Below are 25,463 nucleotides of genomic sequence, written 5' to 3'. Positions count from 1 at the left end.
TAGAACTCACAGTCTCCTGGTTTCTACAGTAGTCTAGTGCTTTAACCACTAGACCAGTGTTGAATGACTCTGTAGAACTTCTAAGCATGTCTCTCCATGTTGATTGGATCTACTTATCTGGTCATTTCTGAGACAGGATCATTCCTTCTCCATTATCTCTCTTCAATTATCCCTAGGCTCCAACTATCATCAGCCTTAGCTGGTGGTCAGGGAATACAGGATTTTGTTGTTTTGTTGTTGTTGTTGTTGTTGTTAGTTGCGAAATTGTGTCTGACCCATCGTGATCCCATGGACAGCATTCCTCCAGGCCTTCCTGTCCTCTACCATTCTCTGGAGTCCATTTAAGCTCAGGCCGAATGCTTCGGTGATTCCATCCAGCCACCTCATTCTCTGTCGTCCCCTTCTTCTTTTGCCCTCCATCTTTCCCAGCATGAGGCTCTTCTCCGGGGAGTCCTTCCTTCTCATTAGGTGGCCAAAGTATGTGAGTTTCATCTTCAGGATCTGGAGGATTTATGTGGAGTCAATATGTGAAGGGCCACAGCTTCCCTCAACCCCTGTAGATTGCATCTTCCCATGAATAAAAATAATAGCACATCACTAACCTGCATCATATAAGGGTGTGTTGTGGGTGAAGACTGCTTTCCACCAGGAATTTTTTTTAAAAAAAATCTAAGTCATGCTTCATTTTAGATATTGATGCAATTCTGTTTCGAAAAATAAATGGTGATTCAGGAGAGCAGTGTGACTTTGTTCCAAGCTATGCTTTCTCCTTCTGCTGTAACTTGTTCTTCCTGTCTCTCAATTTGGTAGCATCTTCATTCCGTGGCAATGCCCCTTACTCAAGATCTGGCATTCCTTCTGCCTGCACCTTTTTAGGGAATGCCTAAAAGAGATTTTTTTTCCCCCATTGGTAAACTTGGTGTCAAATTTATCTTTTGTTGTCATTTAGATATAGTACAGCTCCTAGTGAAGGCTGTAGTTGGAGCTGGTTACATTAGTTATGTACAGCAGAAGTCCAGGGGTGGGCTTCAAAAATTTCAGCAACGGGTTCTTTGCCCTGTTGCTGGGTGGGCGCGGCCATGGTGGACGTGGCCTAGTCAGTCTTCTCCACCACGGCAGGGGGAGGGGCGTTTTTGCCCACCCAGGCTCCGGAGTCTTTCCTTAAGCCTCTGGGAGGGCAAAAACGTCCTCCGGAGGCCAGAAATGGGCCCATTTCTGGACTTCCGGGACTTCCGGGAGGCTCATTTCCCCCCTCCTTGAGCCTCCGCGCGGGCCCTGCACTTACCTCGCATCCAAAAAGGGCCACATGGATATTCCTGGGAGGGGAGGGGCTGGGTGGGAGGGGCCAGCCAGGGGTGGGATTTGGAGGTTCTCCAAACTGGCCATAAGGTTAGTTATGGGTTCTCCCAAACCTGGGCGAACCTGTAGCAGCCCACCCCCTGCAGAGGTCTTTAAACCTGGCAACTTTAAGGCTTGTGGACTTCAATTCCCAGAATTCCCCAGCGGACGTAACTGATGTATGACCTCTGCCGTACATAACTGTATATGAGAACTGGATGAAAATGCAGAGCAGGTTTGCTATAAATCATGGGGACTCCAAACTTGCCAACCAAGACTTGTGGACTTCCCCCAACCGGGGAAATTAGGGGAGTTGAAATCCACAAATCTTAAAGTTGCCAACTTTTTGGAGACCCCTGGTCTACAGTAAATCTGCTCTGCATTTTTCACCCAGTTCTCGTTCAACCTGAGGAAAGAAAAAGGGTTTTAGAAAATTCCATCAAAGGAGATGAGAATTTGGATGAAATGCTTACGCCTATTGTTCTTGTTCATATGGAAGTATGCAGCAGCCAAGAAGGGTTGTGTATGTGCAGGGAGGTGTGTATAAATAACTTGCCTTTCACTGCCCAGTTCTCTATTTTTTGTGTTCCTATTTTCTTAGACTTCCCAAATCAAAATGCTAAGGGGAAACTTCTTTTGTTTTTAAAAGTTCAGTTGAGGGACAGTGGACAGCTGGCCAGTGAGTCTTCACATAATGCAGGGGTGTCAAACTCGAGTTCACCAAGGGCTGCATCAGGGTTGTGTTTGACCTCAGGGGGCTGGGTGGGCATGGCCAGCTTGGCATCATGTTGGGGAACTTATGGTGGCCTGAGTTTTCGCAGCCCTCCGAGCTCCATTTTCGCTGGCAAAGGGTTGCAGGAGGTGGTCACAGCCGAAAACAGAGCTCCGGAGGGCTATACATGGCCCTCCCAAGCTCCATTTTTGCTGGCAGAGGCACTGCGGGCCAGTCCTTCACTGTTTCCAGGGCAGCCCTGTGGGTCAAATCTATTAATTAATTAATTTGTCCGTTCGTTCGTTTGTTGGTCAAACATGTACAAGATAACAAGTATAGGTATGAACATAAACATGAACAAAGGAAGTAAATATAAATAAATGGGGACAGTAAGACAGGGACAGTAGGCACGCTGGTACGCTTATGCATGCCCCCTTTACGGACCTCTTAAGAATAAGGTGAGGTCCATGCTAGACAGTTTGAAGTTGTAGCTGTGAGGGTTTGAGGATGTCACAACAGAGTTGGGTAGAGCATTCCAGGCGTTGACCACTCTGTTGCTGAAGTCGTATTTTCTGCAATCGAGTTTGAAGTGGTTTACCTTGAGTTTGTATTGATTGTTTACCCGTGTATTATTGTGGTTGAAGTTGAAGAAGTCATTGACAGGCAAGAAGTTGTAGCAGAGAACTTGGTGTACTATGCTTAGATCGGACCGCAGGCGTCGCGGTTCCAGATTGTCCAAGCCCAAAATTTCAAGCCTGGTGGCATAGGGAATTCTATTATGAGCAGAGGAGTGGAGATCTAAGCACCCCTCAGGCCAGATCTGGCCCCTGGGCCTTGAGCTTGACACTCCTGACGTAATGGAAGACACACATAACATAGAATAGCAATAGCAGTACCTCTTTATCTCATCTAGCAATCATGGCAGTTCAAACATATCATTCTGAAGATCTGTCAGAGGAACTAGTAGCTGTGCTGCATGTTGCACTAGTCAGCCTGTACTTGGAAAACTGTGTCTAGTTCTGGTCACCACAATACAAGAAGGATGCTCAGGAGCTATAAATAATGCAGAGAAGAGAGACAAAGATGGGAGGAGCTTGGGGACCCCATTCTATAAAGAGCAATTAAAGAACTTGGCAATGTAATGGGCAAAAGAAGTAACCTTGAGGAACAGGAGGAAGAGCCTCAACCAAGTCACTGGTTAGATAAAAGGAAACTGAATCCAGGGCAGAAATGTAATTTGAGTAAGCATTTCAGATAACTCCCTCCCTAGTCCCCACAAAGATAAAAGGAGAGAGAAGGGAGATGTTTTTAGACCTGCAAGAGCCTGTTATAGTAACCTTATAAATAAAAGAACTATTAGTTTACATGTCTTGGTTTCTTAGTCTTACTCTTAGTCTATCTACCTTGAAGGTCTGACATCCAGTGAGGTTGAAGAAGATGTTTCTCCCTTTACTGATGAAAATGTTCAAATGTTATTGACTTAAATTAATAGTTTTAATTGGGCAGGTGAATGGACTACAACCACCTCCAGGTTTTTCTATTGTGTTGTTATTATTTTGATTTGTTGACTGCAATTTTGTTTGGTTCGATTATAATCTAAAATACTGATGAGGAAGTGTAGGCTATTCAGTGTTAGTTGTGACCGGAACAACCTTGTAAAATTAATCAGTGAAACAATCAATCAATCAGTGCAAAGATTCTATATTTCACTTGCAAGAATGTCATTGAAATTTATTCATTGACTTGTGTTGGAAGAAATGTCCTTCCGGGTTCAGCTCCAAGTGGGGAAAAAAAGACACTGGGAACATGGAGGCTGCTTGGAAAGATGGTTTCATGGTGGACAGGACCACATGGCTTGAGTTCCTGAACAGAAAAACGTAGGAACTCCTTTACCGTCCCTTACTTTTCTGTTCCTTTATTCAACCAGCATTGACGTTAATGGTGACATTAACCAAAAAAAGATGAGATTAAAATGTTGGTTTCCCATACACATAAATACACACACTTCCACACATTTATAACTTCCTGTGCTGTTTACACAGCAACAAAATATTTTCCCATATGTTCTTCAGAAGCTATGAAACTATTTTTCACCCACTTGGAAAACAATCCCCACCCTGGTTGCATTTTCAAATTTGTATCAGTTTACAGTAGCCAACATTCATATTAAGCAAGGGTTTTCTCCTCAGGCGAGGACGGGAACTAACCCCCTTGCATGGTGTTGGGTCTCAAACCTGGGCGGCCAGCTTTCCAGACGACGAGCTCAACATCTTAATTACTGAGCAGCCATATCCCCCTTATTGGAACATAAACTGGTTTAGGGAATCCTTTTTACCTTACAGGTGAATCTAAGGACGTCGGACGATTCTGAGAACTCATCTTTTGTTCAGTATATGTTTTTGGCAAGTCGCAAACTCCCTTTCGCAGCAGAAACCTGGAAATGTCACCTACTGCTGCCTATCGATAAGAGTTATAGTTGTACCTTTGTCTCCACTGAAACTTAGAGAAGTTAAACGCTGTGAGAAGGTCAGGCTGCAGATTTCCAGGCAAGCTTGACCTTTAAGTCTGTGGCTGCTGGTCTTTTGATTGTGGAAATGGACGTTGGGACGGTGCTGAATTCCAGGTGTTGGACTGAGATCCGGAAGTTCCAGGTTCAGATTCAGACAAGTACAAATTTCAGTTGACACCAGAGATACAGGTAGTCCTCAATGTGCAATAATTCATTTAGTGACTGTTCGAAGTTACAGCGGCCGTGGAAAAATGACTTATGGACGTTTTTCGCATTTATGACCATTACAGCAACCGCATGGTCATGTGATCAAAATTCAGACACTTGGCAACTGACTCATATATATGACGGTTGCAGTGCCCTGGAATCATGTGATCACCTGGTGCGACCTTTTGATAAGCAAAGTCAATGGGGAAGCCAGATTCACGTAATAAATATATGTTACTCACTTAACAAATCCAGTGATTCACTTAACAACTGTGGCAAGAAAGGTCATAAAATGGGGCAAAAACTCGCTTAACCCATGTCTCTCTTAGCAGCAAAAATTTGGGGCTCAGTTGTGGTTGTAAGTTAAGGACTAGCTGAATTCTGATGTTAGCTGAAAAGATGGTTTGGTCTAGTGGTTAAAGCACCAGGCTAGAAAGCTGGAGATTGTGAGTTCTAGTCCCATGAATGCCATCTAGATGACTTTTGGCCAGTCACTTTCTCTCATCCCAATTTACCTCACGGGCTTGTTGTGAGGAAAACAGGAGGAGGAAGGAAGCTGAATAGGTTCAACTCCTTGAATTATTTATAAACACAATAAAGGTGGGGTACATAGCAGAGGTGGGCTGCTGCCGGCATTATAGCCAGAACCAAAAATCAAGATGGCAGCGCCGGCGATAGAACTGGTTTGGGGGCGTGGCAGGCCGGGTTACTACCTATTCGGCTGAACCGGTCCAAACCGGTAGGAACCCATCTCTGGTACATAGAAATTAAATATTCACATGTGCTGTCAAAAGGTGACAAAAGCAGCATTGCATCCTCATAACCATCATCCACTCCCTTTTCTGTTCATTGTGAGATCACCCGCTTGTGGGAAAAGGGCTAGCGATTATATCATGATGACCCAACTGCTGATTTTTCATTTGGGCAAAATCCTGGGATCCTATGGACACTTCGGAATGATCGACAGGTTTCCATTTAAAAATGCAAACGAGAACAAACGATCAAGTGTAAATGCACTCTTTCTTCTCCAAACGACTTTCACAACAGCTCCTTGTATTCCTTGTTAATCTGTCCTTGAAACCTCCTTTCAGATTTAAAACAGGTAGTGGTAAATCTGGAGCTTTTAAAACTAAGATATATGATGGTATTATAATTGCTTTTTTGTTTGGCGTCTCCACCCGTGCTGGAAAAAAGTGAAATGAGAAAACAGAGCTCCATTGTCTCCTTAATCCATAGGAAATTATGGTTGGATTAGATGAACCTCAAACTACCACCGCTGTCTAAAATTCCTGTATGGTCTTTTTGTTGCACTAATGTTTTTATTAAAAGTTTTAACCACAATAAAAAAAAGTTAATACAAACCAAATAGAAAAATAGAGAGAAGAGAAAGAAGAGAAAATAAAAAGAAGAAAGAAAAGGGAGAAAGAAAGAAATAGAAAAGAAACATAAGGAAATAATTTCCCACCCACATTACAAATGCAAACAGTTTCACTATCTCTTCAGGTCCTCTTGATTAACAGAAATAAAATTCTTCATCACATAAAGATAAAGGTTTCTCCTGCCAAGTTGTGTCTGTCTCCAGGGGTGGTGCTCATCTCCGTTTCTTAGCTGAAGTAGGCAGCGTTGTCATTTCAGTGGCCAGCATATCTACATGCCGAAACATGTGGAACGCTGTTACCTTCCCACTGAAGTAGTACCTATTTATCTGCTTGCATTTGCATGCTTTCGAACAGCTAGGTGGACAGGAGCTGGGGCAAGAACAGGAGCTTACTCCGTCATGCGATGCTCGGGTCTCGAATGCAGGCTGTCATCTTTCCAGCTGACAAGCTCAGTATCTTTAACCGCTGAGCCACTGTGCCCCCTTTCACCCCATAACACAGCTGTTATCTATAGGCAAGTCCAATAAGCAATGTTTTTTTCCAATCCTGGTGTGAGCAAAACTCCAAAGATCCCTAAAATTATAACATTAGTAACAAATATAAAATTCATCATTCCATATCTCAAGTCTTAACTGTAAGTAAATCCTACACATTTTTTTTCATCCCACTCGTCAGCAAGTCAGAAAGAACTGCTCAAAACAACAACAGATATCGTGATTCCTGATCAAATGAAACAAGTTTATATCCCTTCCTTTCTCACAAATCAATCATGCTCTTCAATCCATTCAAATATTTATTGTCCCTTGTCCGGAATATCTTCAAAGGTTTAATGAGCCTCTTTTTTTAGGTTCAGCAGGAAGAAATTATTCCCATGACTTCCTTGAGTTGACATTTTTATTTTTTCTTAATTCTTAAAGCCGCACCCACTTTTTATATATCCAGTAGAAAATCCTTATTTTCCACAAAAAAGCATTTATTCTTTAAAATTAATTTCAAAATCTGACTATTCAAAATCAAAATATCCCAGCATTTTCTGAGCCCTTTAAAATTTCATTATGCTCTATTTATCACAATCTCATAATTCTTTTAGAAAGTTTAAAACGTTTCAGTCTTAGGCTTCCTTTTAGCCCTGTACCCCATCCGACCTGTAGTTTCTCATATTTTTTTCCCATACTATGGAACTAACTTCTGTTTTTCTACTTCCAGGGTACTTAATAACTTCCTTTGAGTTGGTGGTGTTTTTAAATTTACTTTCTTGGATTCGATAGCAAATGCCATGGCCGTGTTAATTTTCCTCTGAAACTCCTTTCTATGACTTGGTAATCTTTCTAGGTACAAGGAGTCAATTCTGAAAAAGGCTCTTGAGAGGACACCCTTCCTCAGGTCCTTCTTCAGTTTTGATGGAACTGTGACAATCAGAAAGAATGTAGATCGGTGGACAAATATGCCATGAAAGAGAGAGGACATTGCTAGACTCTCCTCAATCATCGTAATATCAGTGTTCTAATATTTGAGGAGCTGCTACAAAGAAGAAGGGTGTCAACCTATTCTCTAAAACATCCGGCACCAACTGGTGGTCCATGAGAAAATGTTCGTGACTCGCAGAAAGATTATTTGCATTTTTTATATTGCACTAAATCAGGGGTCCTCAAACTATGGCCCCTGGGCCAGATAGGTGCAATGAATGTTTGTGCTGCTGCAAAGTGTCTCCCCCTTCGGGGTCTTTTATGCAGGTTGGAGGGGGGCAGAAATTCCAACTTGGGGTCTGCTTCAGCCTCCTGGTGCGGGGCTTTGGGCAAAGGCTGGAGGGAAGCACCACTGGTGGCAGAGAGCCGGAGGGTCTTGTTCCAGTGGGACTGCATCATGGCCTGGAATTGAACTGAAGCTGAGCATCCAGGCGCCGGTTCCTGGCCTTGTACTCCTTCAGGTCTTCCCTCTGCTTGGAAAGCTTGTAGCCCTCAGTGAGGTGCTTCTGCTGAGCCTCCTTCTCGGTCAGATCCACTTTGAACTGAGCTATTTTGCCAACTCTTTCTCGTGGTGCCTGCTTAACTGCAGCAACTGCTTCCTGTTGGGGCCCTAAGGAGCCTGGGCAGGCAGGCAAGGAGTGGCTGGAACGGGAGGGGTGAGTAGAGGTCGGTGAGGCGCCCCTTGATGTGAGTGACATCAAGTTGGCCGTGCCCACCCAGTCACATGACCACCTAGCCACGCCCACCCAGTCAGTCATTAGGCAGATCATATTAGTGGTCCGCGGGATTTAAAATGAGGTCCAAAAGGTTGGGAACCCCTGCCCCAAATCACCTGGAGGCAGGGTAAGAAGAAATGGATGGAAACTAACCTAGAACTAAGGAGAAATTTCCTGACAGTTAGAACAATTTTAACCAGTGAAATGGATTGCCTCAGGAAGTTATGGATGCCCCATCACTGGAGGTTTTTAAAGAGATTGGACAGCCATTTTTCTGATATGGTATAGGGTTGGACTAGAAGACCTCAAAGGTCTCTTCCATCTCTGTTATTCTATTATCTCAACACCAAATGGCAAGGATATTATATTTCACTCTTGTCTTTTGAAGATCTTTCGGAGAAAAAAAACATTCTCTTTCATGAAGTGGAAAGAGAACCATCCAAAGAAGGGCTGGAGAATTTCTCTGCCAAGCATAGCTTCCTGTATCATTTCCTAGATCAGGGGTGGGGAACTGTGGCTCTTTTGCGACTTGTGGACTTCAACTCCCAGAATTCCTGAGGCAGCTATGTTGGTTCTGGAATTCTGGGAGTTGAAGTCCACAAGTCGCAAAAGAGCCACAGTTCCCCACCCCTGTCCTAGATAAACTGAAATTTAGGAAGAGATGGACAAAGGACTAAATCAGGGGTGTCCAAACTTGGGAACTTTAAGACTTGTGGACTTCAACTCCCAGAATGCCCCAGCTGGAGAATTCTGGGAGTTGAAGTCCACAAGTCTTAAAGTTCCCAAGTTTGGACACCCCTGGACTAAATGAATCAGAGATATGCATCCGTGTGTGTATGTACAGTGACTGTGGCTGGAACTAAAGGAACTTCTGAAGATGGAGGGGATCTTGATGAACAAACAAAATGTCAAATTGCAGTTTTCTTGACAAGGCAAGGGTGTTACTTGGAACCCTGACACAAAGCTGTGATCCTCAGATGTCCAAGTGGGTGGAGAAGATGGCCCTGTTAGCTGTGTTTCCTACCTGGCTTCTATTTTTGTTCTTACAAAGAAAGTCATGTTTGATTATTAGGAGTGTTCCTGTGTTTGAACATGCCTCCCAAACGTCAATAGATAGCTTGTGCCTTTTATTTGTAGCTTCCTCTGCCTCGCTCCCTCTTTCCAAGGAAGGCAGCTTCCTGAGAAAAAATAAAATTGCAATCCAGTTAGCCTGCTGTTAGAAGACTGCTGGAGATGACCTTGCAAATGACTGGAAAATTCAAAATGTGGTTCAGTAAATCTCATTTGTTTGGGTTGGCTGTTGGAAGCTGGCCACAAATTAGCCTAATAGTCCAACTCTACCTTTTCACTGGATTAAAAGGCTTACTCTGCCCATTTTAGGGCCCTTTTTTAAAAAAGGTAGAGGGGGTCAATTAGCTAGGCAGCTCTCATCCATGTGATTCCATAATCACAGACTTAGAATTTTCACTGGGCAGATTAAGAAAGTATTGTTTATTTAATGAGCAGGCCGTGACAACAAACCTTACCAAAATTAGGTAATATCAGTGTGAAGTGGGGTTTGCTCTCTGTTTATATTTTAGTGGTGTGCACTGTCAGTGTTTGTGGGGGTGGCCTTGGAAATTCTTTAGCTGGGCTATTTACTCTTAGCTAATAGAGCAGTTCCTTGATTGGGGGTACTGTTTGTTTTTTGATTGTTCATCTAATGTCAATCCCGGAGTAACCAAGATTACCAAATCATTTTGGTAATTATCAAATAATCAAAGTAACCCAGCTCTGGGAGCATCAAGGACCCTGCATTTCAATCCTGAGCTACAAATATTCTCCTTTGTTGGTATCAATTGTGGCTATAAATCAAAGACAACCTACATCACAGGTGGTATTCAGCTGGTTATGACCGGTTCTGGTGAACCGGTAGTGGAAATTTTGAGTAGTTCAGAGAACCAGAAAATACCACCTCTGGCTGGCCCTGCCCATATATTTGATGCTTCCGAGTCCCAGCTGATCGTCTGGGTCTTCTTTTGTTGCCCTGCACAGGAGAACGGATCTGGAAAGCAGGTTAGTGGGGTGGGGAGGGAATGGGGATTTTGCAGTATCCTTTCCCCAGGAGTGGGGAGGGAATGGGGATTTTGCAGTATCCTTCCCCCAGGAGTGGGGAGGGAATGGGGATTTTGCAGTATCCTTTCCCCAGGAGTGGGGAGGGAATGGGGATTTTGCAGTATCCTTTCCCCAGGAGTGGGGAGGGAATGGGGATTTTGCAGTATCCTTTTCCCAGGAGTGGGGAGGGAATGGGGCTTTTGCAGTATCCTTCCCCCAGGAGTGGGGAGGGAATGGGGATTTTGCAGTATCCTTTCCCCAGGAGTGGGGAGGGAATGGGGATTTTGCAGTATCCTTTCCCCAGGAGTGGGGAGGGAATGGGGATTTTGCAGTATCCTTTCCCCAGGAGTGGGGAGGGAATGGGGATGTTGCAGTATCCTTCCCTTGCCACACCCACCAAGCCACGCCCACAGTAAAAAAATTGAATCTCACCACTGACCTACATATCACTCTGGTCTAAGGGACTAAGTCCATAGTCTTCCAGGGAATTCTTGTGGCTGAGGAAAACACCAGAATCATGGTCTTCTTGTTCTTAATCCAACACCTTCACCTTTTACACACATAGCCGCTTTCAAGACTATTTCACCCATTAACGCATCTTGCCTTACACTTTGCTTTATCTCACCTCCTTGTGTCTTTTCCTAATTTTAGTGTATCCCAGGAGTGCACAACTTTGCTCTGAATTTCAAGCACACGAGCTGCGGACTTAAAAATAAAGTACGGGGCCAGAGAAAGTCCTTAGACTTTCTGGTTCGATAAACCATTATTTTGTAGGTGAGGGAAAAGATGAGTCTCATCGTTAGGTCTTCTTGAGAAGATATTATTAAAGAAAGAAAAAGAAGTTGCACAATTTATTTGAGGTTAAATGAATAGAATAGAATAGAAGCTGGAAGGGACCTTGGAGGTCCTCTAGTCTAGCCTCCTGCTCAAGCAGGAGAACCGATACCATTTCAGATAAGTGACTGTCTAGTCTCTTCTTAAAAACCTCCAGTGATGAAGCACCACCACCTCTGAAGGCAGGCTGTTCCACTGGTTAATTGCTTTCACTGTTAGAAAGTTTCTCCTTAATTCCAGGTTGCTTCTCTCCTTCATTAGTTTCCTTCCATTGTTTCTTCCTCTGCCTTCTAATCAGTAGTGGGTTACAGCCGGTACGCCCTGGTACAGACATACCGGTACCTGCTGGTATGGTGCTTTGGAGGGCCCGTGTTCCTTACCTGTATTTGACCCAACCAGGCCATTTGCGCATGCACACCACGCAGCATACGGCGCCTCCGTCATGCTCCGCCAAGCAGCTGGAGCATCGCAGGGTAGTGGTGCGCAAGCGTGCGCAACACATGTGTACGTGATGGACGCCTGTCACCACGTAACAGTTTCCACGGGATCCGGAACCCACCACTGCGTCTGGTGCTTTGTAGAATAATTTGACCCCCTCTTTTTTTCCGGCAGCCCCTCAAATACTGGAATACTGCTATCATGTCACCCCTTAATTCTTCTTTTCTCTTGAATAGTCATACCCAAATCCTGCAGCCGTTCCTCCTATGTTTTCGTCTCCAGGCCTTTGATCATCTTAGCTGCCCTTCTCTGAACTTTTTAAAAAGGCACCAAGTCCATTTTAAACGAGGCAGAAGGAGTTTGAACGGGGGAGATTGTGAAACCGAGGGATTCAGTGTTTTCTGGGTAGTATTATGCTAGCTTTAACGAGAGCTTCATTTATTTATTTTTACATTTTTTAAAAAAATACAAATAATGCAAACATAGTAAATACAAAAAGAGGAAAAGAAATAGAAAAAGGAAAAAAAATCGAGGAAAAGAAAAAAAAAGGAAAAAAAAACCAGGAAAAGGAAAAAAAGGGGAAAAAACAGGCAGAAGGAGTTTGAAGTTTTGTTTTTTTTTTAAAAAAAACGGGGGAGATTGTGAAACCGTATTTTTTTTTAATTTTTTTTAAAAATACAAATAATGCAAACATAGTAAATAAAAAAAGAAAGAAAAAAGAAAAAGGAAAAAAAATTACAGTACGCCCCCACCGCCCCAAAGACCTTTCCCCTCCCTTATATTTCTTTGTCTATAACAACTAAAATATATACAGTATATTCCAATTGTGCCCTTATCCCCTCCAAAACAACATATATTCTTGAGTAGGTTTATTCCAGTGGTGAGTTGCAGGCGGTACGCCCCGGTACGGGTGTACCAGAGCCTCCCTGGAGCACCGGGTACCAACCAGCCACCTCCTTCTCTGTCATCCCCTTCTTCTTTTGCCCTCCATCTTTCCCAGCATTCGGCTCTTCTCCAGGGAGTCCTTCCTTCTCATTAGGTGGCCAAAGTATGTGAGTTTCACCTTCAGGATCTGGCCTTCTAAAGAGCAGTCAGGGTTGATCTTCTCTAGGACTGACTGGTTGGATCGCCTTGCAGTCCAAGGGACTCGCAGGAATCTTCTCTAGCACCAATGGTGAAATTCAATTTTTTTTACTACCGGTTCTGTGGGCATGGCATGGTGTGGCTTGGTGGGTGTGGCAGGGGAAGGATACTGCAACATCTCCATTCCCACCCTACTCTGGAGCCAGCCAGAGGTGGCATTTGCCGGTTCTCCAAACTACTCAAAATTTCTGCTACCGGTTCTCCAGAACCTGCTGGATTTCACCCCTGTCCAGCACTTTAAATAATAATAAGAACAGGTTAATAGTCAATGGCCTTCCCTTCTCAGCTTCATCTTCCAGTTTAGAAAAAGCCTTTGGCACTCAAGCCTGAAATTCCTCCTTTAAAAAATTGCTGCCTTCTGTAATTACATATAATCCTTCTAGTTACATTGTCTTCTGTTCCCTTTTATTGCATTTTGCAATGTTTATGTTGTAATTGCTTTAGAACTGATTTATTGCTGGCTTTTCTTGCTGCCATTCCCCTTATGTAACCATGTTTTTCTTGGGACTGATGCACAGCACTGTTTTTACAAGCTGGCTTACCTTGTCTGGGGTTGGAAGCTAAGCCGGGTCAGGTCTGGCTAGAATTCAGATGGGAAAAAACTATGTGGAAAATACCAGGGTTAGACAGGTAGTACAACAGTTTGTTTAGTGGCCAAGGTCACAAAGCCACTGAAAAAAGTGACTTGTGAACCATTTTTCACAATTGCAACCTTTATAGCATCCCCATGACCATGTGATCCAAATTCAGACACTTGGCAACTGTCTCATACTTATGACCGCTGCTGTGTGTCCCAAGATCATGTGATCATCATTTTTTTTTTGTAATCTTTTGATAAGCAAAGTCAATAAGGACTTTATGGTTCACTTAACAGCTGGGGTAATGGCTTATTAACTGCAGTGTTGGTCTTCAAATGGTCGAAAGTTGAGGACTACATATAATTGCCTGCCCAGAGAGCTATCAACATTATCCAGATCGTGAATAGGTTCCAGGGTCTTCATATCAATGATTTCCATATCCACTGATTAGAATTTTGAGTGGAAAAAAGTGTAAAACTTTATGTCAGATATGCTTGGAGTGGTCATTTCATGCTGTTATTCATTTCTTGCATTTCTCTCTCTCTCTTTCTCTCTCTTCCCCACTCCCCCAGTCTGCAGAATTCTTTGAAATGCTTGAAAAAATGCAGGTAAGTGAAACAGCATTTGTCTTCTAACTCGGGGGTCTTCAATCGTTCTAGCTTGGTGTGGGTGTCTGGGTGTGAGTGGCAGGAACACACCCATGCGAGCACAGCTGCATTTGTGGGAGCAGAGGGCATGCGCGCCCTCCCCTCGCACGAACGGAACTTTGTGTGCAAGCGGGGAGTTCTCGTGCTTGTGTGCAAAGCTGCACAGGTGCAAGCAGAGGGCCCTTGAGCAAAGGGTGCTTGTGCTCACGCGTGAAACTCCACTTTGCATGAATGGATCTTTGCAAGCACGCTCGCATGAATGGAGCTTTGCAATTCGTGCGTGCATGCTTGCCCACCACTCGCGCAAGTGGAGCTTCGTGCACGGGTGCTTGCCCATCTCTCCCACGGCCAAGGGTGGGATCCTGTCGGTTTAACAACCGGTTTAGTGATTGCATGCTCCACGGTTTTAACAAAACCTAACTTCCACGTTACCTCTGGGGAGTAACACAGTTGAGGCGTAGCAATTTGCTCTGCTGCACAAATCAGCTGAGAGGATATAGATAAGTAAAACGCAAGGGTGGACGGGTTGGCCCAATTGATTGTCGGAGCAAACCTGTTCGCTATCCAGTTGATTGTCGGAGCGAACCTGTTGGCTATCCAGCTGATTATCGGAGCTACTGGTTTGCCTGAAACAGTCCGAACCGGCTGAATCCCACCCCTGCCCACAGCCTGGCTTCGAACAGGTGGCGGGCCAATAGTGGGCCATGATCTGGGGGTTGGGGACCCCTGTTCTAACTAGATTCTTAACACTTTCCCTGAGAAGGGGAATTAGATGTTTTGGAGAGTTGAGGCGATCAACATATGCCAGTGATGGCGAACCTACGGCACGCGTGCCACAGGTGGCACACGGAGCCCTTTGTCAGGGCACGCGAGGCCCTGCCCTGTCAGCTGGCCAGCGCACATGCCCGTGCTGGCCAGCTGAGTTCACCCTTTTTTAAAGCCATTTTTCACCCTCCCCAGGCTCCAGAGGCTTTATAGGAGCCTGGGGAGGGTGAAAAAAGCATGTAAAAATGGGAGGGGGAGCGCCTGTAGTGCGCGCATGCGCACTAGGGGTCGCGGATTGCATTATGGGTGCAGCATATCTGCACACAACCCCCCTGCGCTCCCCCCACTTATGGCACGCGAGCCAAAAAAGGTTCGCCATCACTGACATATGCTGTTCTTGAGAGCCTAAAAAACAGCATGGCTTAAATATCCACTGTTGGATTGGTCAGGTGCCAGCAGAGGAAAGCGAGTCCTCAGCTTCACAGTTTCAGGGGTATGTCCTATTTCTCTCTCCCTCCACCCTCCCATTCCAACACCGTGCCACGATCGTGCCGTGATCGCCTCCAGGCATGTCAAATGTGTTAAGCTTTGTCACCTGGAGAAAATAGCAAATAAGTGTGGTTTGGAGTTTTGCTTTCATCATTTCTTGTGCTTCTGCAAGATTTAAGATGGCGAGGAGTCGGGTTGCTTGAAGGACCTGACTTTTCCCAGTTTCATTTACCTGACCAGGAGCACGGTGGCTCACGTGGTTAGGTACTCTGGATAGGAGGTTAGCAAGCCCACGTTCGAGACCTGAGTGCTGGCTTGGGGGCAGGGTTGAGCTCCCTTCTTTTGCTCTAGGCTCCTGCTGGGGACCTGAAAGATGCCCCCAAATGGATGTCCTCAGTGGTGGGATTCACTTACCTTCACTATCAGTCCACAAATGTGAGCATGCCTGCGCACATGCTGGCTACACTCACCCACACCACCTTCTGCGCATGTGCACCTCCTTTTCCACATGTGCAGAAGGTCGTGCATTATGCTGGGGCGGGAGGGCAGAGCCAGAGGTGGGTTCCAACCGGTTCGGCCTGGTTCAGCCAAACCGGTAGTGGTATGGCGGTGTGGGTCTCTGGAACCAGCAGCAACCCAGGCCTGCCACGCCCCCGAACTGATTCTCTGTGGCGATGTGGCGCCGCCATCTTATTTTAAGTTCTGTGCATAAGCAGAACAATTTTAATTGAACTGCGCATGTGCGTGCACAAGCGAGCCGGCAGTAAAGCCGGCCGGAACCCACCCCTGGGTGGAGCCTCCAGCAGCTGCAGCTACCTGTTCGCCCGAACTGGTAAGAACTGCCAGAATACCACCACAGGTACATTATGGGTTCCCGCTCTTAATTCCATCTAGTGCAACCAAGAAGAAGAGCCTAATCTGTGGTGGCTCCCTCTCTGCGAAACATCATGCTTCTGGAAATAAGATTAGCCCCCTATCTTCACACTCTTTTGAAAAGTCCTGAAGATACGGTTTTGCCAACGGGCTTGGGCACCCCAGGAGGGATACAGAGGCTATCAAGTGGTTGATTTGATTGTTGTCACTACGAGGGGACAGATTTATTGGGGTTTGGCTTCGGGTTTTATTTCTGTAAGTTGCCTGGAGTCCCCATGAGTGACTTGGGCAGACATATAAACTTGCTCAATAAATAAATGAGATAATTTTTCAGCTTCTTAAGCCCCTTCTGCCCCCTCCCCCCCAGTGATGGGTTCCTCTCCCCGTCGCTACTGGTACGCTGCTTACGGGGCCAGGCATCCTGTTTGTGCACCCATGCGCACTCCACCACCCCTGCGACACTCAGCTGCTTGTTGGAGGTCGTGCAGGGGCCGCATGCTATGCCCACATGCGCAATTGGCAGGTTGCTTTAAAAACAGGCATAGAAGGCAGGCAGGCGGGTGGGCCAAACCGGCCACTGTACCGGTACATTGTCAGCTGCTCCCGGGTACTACCGGTACGACCGTACCAGGCCGTACCGGCTGAAAACCACCACTGCCCCCTGCCACCTCTTCAAAGGAATTTCTGAAGCAACCCCAGAGATCTACAGGAGTATGCCACTTTAAGAGAAGCAGTGATTGTATGATACCAATGGGACAGAAGTTGCCTTCAGAAGTTGTGGGAGCTTCATCACTGGAAGCTTTCAAGAAGAGACTGGACTGCCCTCTGTCAGTAATGGTGTAGGATCAGCTTGGGCAGGGGGGTTGGACTAGATGACCTACAAGGTCCCATCCAACTCTGTTAATCTTGATATGTTCTATTGTGTCATTTGTGATAAAAATGAAAAGATGGCTGCTTCCAGTCCTTAAGGATATTCTTAGCAGTAAATAAAATAAGAAAGGTGATTGTTGTCACTGACTAAAGCTTCAAAACATTTGAAACCCAGTGGTTTTTAATCCCCCTCCCCCCCAATTGCTCCATATTGTTAAGTATTCGCTTTGGTTTGTATCAACAGGACTGGTTTTAAGTGCATTTAAAAAGATTCTGGAATTATTTTCTGAACACATTAGATGTAATGACAATTGTAATGCCATACTCATACTCAATACTTAAAAGTCGAAATGCTGTTAAATAGACAAGGAAGTAAATCTTTCTCATTAAACCAGCGTTTCCTCATCCTTGTCTACTGGAAGAGGTGTGGACTTCAACTCCCAGAATTCCTCCGCCAGCATGGGGGAAAATGGCTGGCTGGGGGAATTCTGGGAATTGAAGTCCACACATCTTCCAATGGAAAAGGTTGTGAAAACACTGCATTAGACCCTTTCCAATGAATAACATGAATAACCATCAGCAAGTTTAGCATAAAAACGTAATAAAGAAGTAAATAAAATAATTTTTCAGCAGCTTCCTCTTTGCATAGGCTAGAAAGAGTGAGAAATAGACCTATTAGGTGAGAAATTCTACAGAAATTCTACAAATGCTTTGCAGGTATTCTTTTTTTGACTTTTAACTGAGGTCTTTAACTACTTTTTCTTCATTCAAACAGGGTCCAAAATCAGAAGAACAGAAGAGTGGAGGCCACAAGGTCAGAGTCAATTCAAGGATCTTTTTAACTAACTCACAATCTTTCTGGCGTGAAGAAAAAAACATACAGGGCAAAGTACAGGATTGCTGTCAGGATCCTAGGATTCCAATTTCCCCCCTATTTTCTATGAGTAAATCAGTCTTATTCCAGACCTTATGATTCATTCTTTAGTCAGGGAATTTTCTTTTTTGGCTAACTTGTCCGAAGATTGTCATATCTCGGGGGATTTTAGGTGAGAACACCAAGCTCTTTTGACATTTTTGTCATCTTGTAAGCTTTCAGTATAACAAATGTTGGCATTCCCTGGATTACATTGGGAGATGTAGCAATTCCATCACCACCTGTGATGCTGTATTGTATTAAATATAAATATAACAGCAAAATATAAACCACAAAGATTTGACCGGAGGCTAAAACATATAAAGAGCAGTTGCTGGAATTGGGTATGTCTAGTTTAATGAAAAGAAGGACTAAGGCAGCGGTTCTCAAATAGTGGGGCGCGCCCCCCTGGGGGGGCGCGAGGCTCCGTAAAGGGGGGCGCGAAGGCTCCCTTTCCATCTGGGTGCAACGGCGGCGGCGGTGTAGGCGAGGCATAATATATCCCGCCTGGAAGTGGCAGCACTTCGGACTGTGGATTTTCATTGGAGCCGCGGGCTGGAGCTGTGCAAGAAGCCTGCTCGGGCGGGGGTGGGAGGGAGGAAAGCATGGCTGTCCCAGGCTTCCCTCCCTTCCCCCCCCCCCAGCCCAAGCAGACTTTTTGCACAGCTCCAGCCCGCGGCTCTGATGAGTCTCTGAGCAGTCCCCAGCGCTGCCACTTCAAGCCGGGATATATTCTGCAATGCCCTCGGCGGCGTCTTTATGCAGGTAGCTCGCCTCCCCACCAGCAGCTCCTCCAGCATCCCAGCTGGAAGCGGAAGCGCAACAGCCGCTGTTGGGGAAGGGACAAAGGGGCGGCGGTCGCCCGATCTTGCCACCGCCACCCCTTCGCCCCTGGTAACGGCGACTGTTGTGCTGCTGCTTCCAGCTGGGATGCTGGAGGAGCTGCTGGCAGGGAGGGAGGGAAGAAAGGGAGGAGGGAGTAAGGATAGACAAGCAAGAGGGAAAGAGGAAAGAAGGCAAGCAGGCAGGAAGGAGGCAGAAGGAAGGAGGGAAGAATGGAACTGGAAGGGAGGCAGGGAAGGAGGGAGGGAGAAAGGAAGGATAGGAGGATAGGGAAAGAGGAAAGAAGGCAGGCAGGCAGGGGGAAAGAGGAAGGAGGGAACTGGAAGGGAGGCAGGAAGGAAGGGAAGGAGGAAGGGAGGGTGGAAGGAAGGATAGACAAGTAAGAGGGAAAGAGGAAAGAAAGCATGTGACTACGGTGGGAGACGAGGAAAGACCGGTGTGCTATGTTATGCAGAGGTGTACTTATAACAATTTTATAGACAAATTATACTATTTACAGTCGCGCGGGGGGGGCGCGAAATGTTTTCTTCTTCCTAGGGGGGGCATGACAGAAAATAATTGAGAAGCACTGGACTAAGGGAAGACATGGTAGCAGTCTTCCAATATCTCAGGGGCTGCCACAAAGAAGAGGGAGTCAAACTAGTCTCCAAAGCACCTGAGTGTAGAACAATAAGCAATGGGTGGAAACTAATCAAGGAGAGAAGCAACTGAGAACTAAGGAGAAATTTCCTGACTGTTAGAACAACTAATGAGTGGCTTGCCTCCAGAATGCTCCAGAGGTTGTGAATGTTCCAACGCTGGAAGTTTTTAAGGAGATGTTGAATAACCATTTGTCTGTAGTGATGTAGGGTTTCCTGCCTAAGCTGGGAGTTGGCCTAGAAGACCTTCAAGGTCCCTTCCAACTCTGTTATTCTATTCTATACTATTTATATTGAAACTAGGGCATTGACTGAAACACCAGTGATAAATTAAAGAACTAAGTCATGCCTCTAATCCAGCTTTGTGCCATGAGCCTATATATTTCCCTCCTTTTTTAATGCTTTATTTTCTTTATATATATTGGGTTGGCTCTCTGTCATGCATGGTGGACAACTTTGTCTTGAGTTCAAACTGCTAAGAAGTTTGGAAAGACAGGAAAATTAAAAAATGAATAGGATGTGGAAAATCCAGAGAAAATGAAGAGAGAGAGAGAGAGAGAGAGAGGGAGGGAGAGAGGGAGAGGAGGAGGAGGAGGAGGAGGAGGGAGAGAGGGAGGGAGAGGGAGAGAGAGAAAGGAGGGGGGAGGGTGTGTGGGAGAAACAGAGTGAGAGAGAGTGAGAGAGAGTGAGAGTGAGAGAGAGAGAGATGAACGATTAAGCAAAAAGACAAAGTGGAAGGAAGGAAGCTAATCAAGCATTTCCTAATTTCATTTTTAAAGAAATTGAATCTTTCAAAAACAATATCAGTTCTATTTCCAAAAGAAACAAACTGCTTTTATTACCTTACATGTGTTTGAAATACAACCGAGGGTGACATTTTCTTGTGTGACTGTTTTTCTTATTACCTTCCAGGAGGACTATATCCCCTATCCCAGCATTGATGAGGTATGTACTCAAGATGGAGGGGGGGGGGAGAAGCCATTAGAAAGATTACTACAAGAAAGTCACTGAAAAGTTTAAAAAGTCTGACCTGGCCAGCTATTTTCACGGTGAAGTCACCTTTAAATGGGGATCCAAAATCTCAAGATAACAACCTTGCCATTGAAATGCCGTGCCTTTTCTGTGCGTGCTGCTTTTTTAAGGTGACAGAAGGGAGGGGGGAGAGAGAGAGAGAGAGAGAGAGAGAGGGAGGGAGGGAGGGAGGGAGAGAGAGAGAGAGAGAGAGAGAGAGAGAGAGAGAGAGAGAGAGAGGCATTTATACCATCCCTCGCTCGGGCTTTGCACTTGAACTTCCTGTCCCTGTGCATTCTATTGATAATTTTGTGGGTTGTCTGAGATAAGCTTGGTTGAAGCTTGGGCTGATGCAATGAAGGGGCTTGTTGGGTAATTCCTATGGTGGCTGAATGGCTTTGCCCTGAAGGATAATCCCGTCGTCCTGGAGCTTAAGGTCTTCTGCTTTATAGATAGGCTGGCCCGCTCTTTCTTAATGGGCACAAAATACCTGCTGGGGGCAGGGAGTCTTTAAAACATGTTTCTCCTTTTATTATCCAAAGAAATATAATATTCTGCCTTTAAAAAAAATATATCCTAAAATATTTCACTCTTCTAAGAGAGGTGGATGCTAACTTTCTACAAGACCATCATCAGGAATTTCTCTCTCTCCAGGGTGTGGGCACTGGGCTGTTATATGCATTGTAGTTACAGGGTTCCTGATTGTGTGTAGCTTTTAGTTGTTAATTAGGGAGTTGTTGGCTGGCTATTAAGTCATTAGTTATTGTTTCCTTGTGCGGCTGCACCATCAGATCCTAAGTATCTGATAGCCAGGTAAACAGGTACTTAGGAACTGAGGGATGTGACAGCAGGAGGAAACAACAATTAAGGAAACAACAATGAATGACTTAATAGCCAGCTATCTACACCCTAATTAACAACTAAAAGCTACATACAACAGGAACCATATAAATATGGTTAGGCAAGAAAACCAAAAGTGTATAGATAGACTGGGTGAAACCAGGCTTAATAGCAACTGTGAAAGGGATCTTGGAGGTGGATAACCAGTTAAATATGAGTGTGCAGCAGCTGCCAAAAAGCCAATGCAATCCTAAATTGCATTAACAGAAGGATACAATCAAGATCAAATGAGGTACTAATACCACTCTATAAAGCCCTAGTAAGACAACACCTACAATCCTGCAATCTTGTTTTGGTCACCACACACTATAAAAAAGATGTTGAGACTCTAGAAAGAGTGCAGGGAATAGCAACCAAGATAATTAGGGGGCAAGGATAAAACATGATGAACGGTTACAGGAACTGGGCATGGCTAGTCTAGTGAAGAGAAGGACCAAGGGAGACATGATAGCAGTCTTCCAATATTTGAGGGGCTGCCACAGAGAGGATGGGGTCAAACTATTTTCCAAAGCACCCGAAGGCCAGACAAGGAATAATGGATGGAAACTGATCAAGGAGAGATTCAACCTAGAAACAAGGAGGAATTTTCTGACAGTGAGAACAATCAACCTATGGAACAGAAGTTGCTTCAGAACTTGTGGGAGCTTCATCACTGGAGGCTTTCAAGAAGAGATTGGACTGGACTGCCATTTGTCAGTTTGATGTAGGGTCTCCTGCTTGGGTGGAAGTTGGACTAGATGACCTACAAGATCCCTTCCAAGTCTGTTAATCTGTTAAAATACAACTAGTAGAACAGCCCAGTACACACGTTCTGGAGAGAGAGAAGTTCCCTGATTATGGGCTCCAGCACACATCCAAAAGTTTTAAAGAATAAACCTTTGTTCCCAGTGACAGACTCTGATTGGATTCTAAGACAACTATTCTTCAACACCACACTCCCTTAAATATGTTTCAGGGTGTTCTCACTGTGACTTCCAATAATCGGAGAGGTACAGGCAAACAATGTGTGGTTGGCACCAGATTGAGCCTATCCAGAATAAATGCCTTCGCAATCGGCACCTATACAAACAGTTTTAATTCATTGATTCAGAGACTGGGAACTGATGAACGCTGGAGATTTATATCTAGCCCTACCTTTTCTCCATGCTTAACTTCATACTCGGAAATCTTTTATGAAATCCTTTGATTCTTTGCATCCTTTGATTCACATTTGGAGAATGTGAATGCAATATCGAGTTGGGTAGCATTTCAGTGATCGGTTTTTTTTGTTTCACCAGGTGGGGCTGGGAGTGTAAGGAGTGTCAAGTACCATTTTAATGTGACTTCCTTTAGAGTGGGTTGGAATTGAACATCTGTGTTCTGACTTAGGCTTCCTGAGACAGTATAAATCACACGCTTAGTCCCAAAACCCCTTTTTTAATTTCCACTGCTATGAATTATGTTCATTCACAGCCCTTAATGAGTCACAAAGACTTTGTAAATAGTCGGACAGAAGTCTTCCACAGTCTTTCAGGATAAGGCTGATAAGCACCCACCTTTATCTCCCTTGAAATGCTGCCAAAGACCTAATAGGCAATTAGCTTTGCAAGACCACACGGAGCAAAGAGTCCAAACGGAGCTTCAGAGTTTAAACAGAACAGAACGAACAAAGTTGCTTCCTGCAAAGGCTCACATGCCTTTGCTCCTCCTTTATGTCCTATGGGAGGGGCCAATCATCTCCAAGCCTTACTCCCGAGTTGCCCCTTTTGTCTTAACTGTTCTTGCCTTCTGGCAGCTCTGTGCATGCGCGCACTGGGAACAGGCTCCCCTTGTTCCTCTGCCTCACTGATGTCTGACTCTGCAGGCTCCAGAGGCAGCAAATAACTCCCAGAGGAGGTCTGGAAATAGAGTTGAACCTTTTCTTCTGGGTGTCTTCTTCAGTGGGTTTTTCCAGTGTTGTGCCAAGACAATTCTTGCTGCAGTCAAGACATGTAACCTTGGCAATTTTCACATAGGTGGACTTCAACTCCCAGAACTCTGGGAGTTAAGATCCACACAGCTGAAAATTGCCAAGGTTGAGAAATACTGATCTACGGACTCAACATTTACATCTTGTTCAGTGTCCTCACGCTTCAGGCCAAGGGCAGCCATGACAAGCTAAGACATTCTCCCAAAGTGGCACCTGATAACCATTCCTTTCCCCACCTCCAAACAGATTTTAGAAAAAGGGAGTCCCTACCCCTTAATCATCTTGCCTCAGTTTGGGGGCTACTGGATCGAAGACCCCGAGAACCTCAGCACCCCCACTTCATCTGAAAGCAGCATCTGTGACGAAGAGGAGGAACCGCTCAGTCCCAGCACTTATGGCTACAAATTGGAGTGCAAAGGTGAAGCCAAGGCATATCGGAAACATTTCTTAGGAAAGGTTAGTGGGAAAGGAGGCATGTGCTCCATTACACACATGTTTACGCAGAACTTAAAGAGGTTGAACTAAAGTGTCCGGCATTTGCATGACAGGGAATGTTTGCATCTATCATTTGGGGATGTGTTCTGACTGAGGCTTCCCAAGAGCATGAAGCAAAACTCCTTATCCCGACAAAAAACCCTTTTCTTAATTTACTGTGAATTCTGCTCATTCACATCCAGCAAAGTCTTTCAAGGGAGGATTTACAGTCACAGACCTTATCTGGCTTGGAGAGCTGACAGGCCGATATCTGCAAAACTTGGCAAGGTGTCTCGGAGAGTCACGAACCAATTAAGTGAAATAATTGTCTCCTGCAAACTCCACTCCCCTTTCGCTCCTCTTTTATTTCCTCTGGGAGGGGGCCATTCACCATCCACCTGTGGCCTTATTACTCCCAAGTCAACCCCTGTTCTTTATCTGTTCCCTTCGCCTGGCAACTCTGTGTATGCACACACTAGGAACAGGCTCCAGCTGTTCATGTGCCTCACTGATGTCTGACTCTGAAGACAGCTGATAACTGGCACACGGCTCTGGCCCCATCTCTGCTTCCGACAAGAGCCCTCATTAGAGTCTTCCCCAGACTGCAGGACTGGCCCATGTTCCTCCCCAACCTCCTCATTGTCCGAATCTGCTGCCAGCTCTGCTGGCGGGCCACAATAGGATGGTCGCAAAGGAGTTGCTTTTATATTCCTTCAAATGTAACATTCTAGATGGCGGGGCGGCACTCAAACAGCAAAGCACAAAACAGGAAGTTGGATCAACCAATCAGCAAGCAGTACACACACACATCCAAACAGCATGCAGTTGGGTGTTGTAAGCTGTCGGCCCCTCCAGCAGCCAAATCAGATGAGGAGGCAGTGTGAGAGTCAGGGCCAGCATCAAGGCAATCTGAGGGCTCCGAGGCGGAAGTGGGAATGGAGCTGTCAGAGAGAGAGAGAGAGAGAGAGAGAGAGAGAGAGACGGGGGGAGAGAGAGAGAGACGGGGGGAGAGAGGGAGGGAGGGAGAGAGAGAGAGAGAGAGAGAGAGAGACGGGGGGAGAGAGACGGGGGGAGAGAGAGAGAGAGACGGGGGGAGAGAGGGAGGGAGGGAGAGAGAGAGAGAGAGAGAGAGAGACGGGGGGAGAGAGAGAGAGAGAGAGAGAGACGGGGGGAGAGAGGGAGGGAGGGAGAGAGAGAGAGAGAGAGCGCCTGGGATGGAGAGTCATCCCTCAGATGGAGAGTCCACAGCCCCAAGTCTGGAACTGGCTGATGAGGAAGAGGAGGAACATTGGGTCCAGTGCCTGACACGCGGATGGAACAGCTAAGTAACAAGAGTTGACTTGGGAGTAAAGCAGAGGTGGGTTCCTACCTATTCGGTCCAGTTCAGCCGAATAGGTAGTATCTCTGGTGGACACATGACTGTACCGGTTCTATGATCAGCGGCGCCATCTTGATTTTCTGTTCTGCACATACGCAGAGCAATCATCATTTTAAAACATGTAATTTCTATTCTTTTTAATGTGCGTACATGCGCAGATCATTTTAAATGAAAATGCGCACGCGCATGCAAAATGTTTTACTACCAAACTGGTAGTAATGGCAGCCGGAACCCACCCCTGGAGTAAAGCCACAGGTGGACGGTGAATGGCCCCTCCCAGAGGAAATAAAAGAGGAGCAA

The 25,463-nt window shown here is 45.5% G+C and overlaps 1 protein-coding gene across 3 annotated transcripts in view; it reads left to right on the top strand.

The window, feature by feature from the left end:
* The window catches only part of RAP1GAP2 (RAP1 GTPase activating protein 2), a 201,559-nt gene that overhangs the window by 102,687 nt on the left and 73,409 nt on the right, over window positions 1-25,463 (top strand). For all 3 annotated transcript variants that reach the window (XM_081944352.1, XM_081944354.1, XM_081944353.1), the window contains 4 exons: window positions 13,987-14,022; window positions 17,834-17,872; window positions 20,365-20,397; window positions 23,558-23,767. In XM_081944352.1, coding sequence (XP_081800478.1) covers window positions 13,987-14,022; window positions 17,834-17,872; window positions 20,365-20,397; window positions 23,558-23,767 — 318 coding nt within the window. The remainder of the gene's footprint in view (window positions 1-13,986; window positions 14,023-17,833; window positions 17,873-20,364; window positions 20,398-23,557; window positions 23,768-25,463) is intronic.

This window comes from Natrix helvetica, assembly GCF_964273705.1.
Source record: "Natrix helvetica genome assembly, chromosome: 2".
Classification (NCBI taxonomy): domain Eukaryota; kingdom Metazoa; phylum Chordata; class Lepidosauria; order Squamata; family Natricidae; genus Natrix; species Natrix helvetica.
Note: the sequence above shows the minus strand (reverse complement) of the source record. Positions and strands in the feature narration are given on the sequence as shown.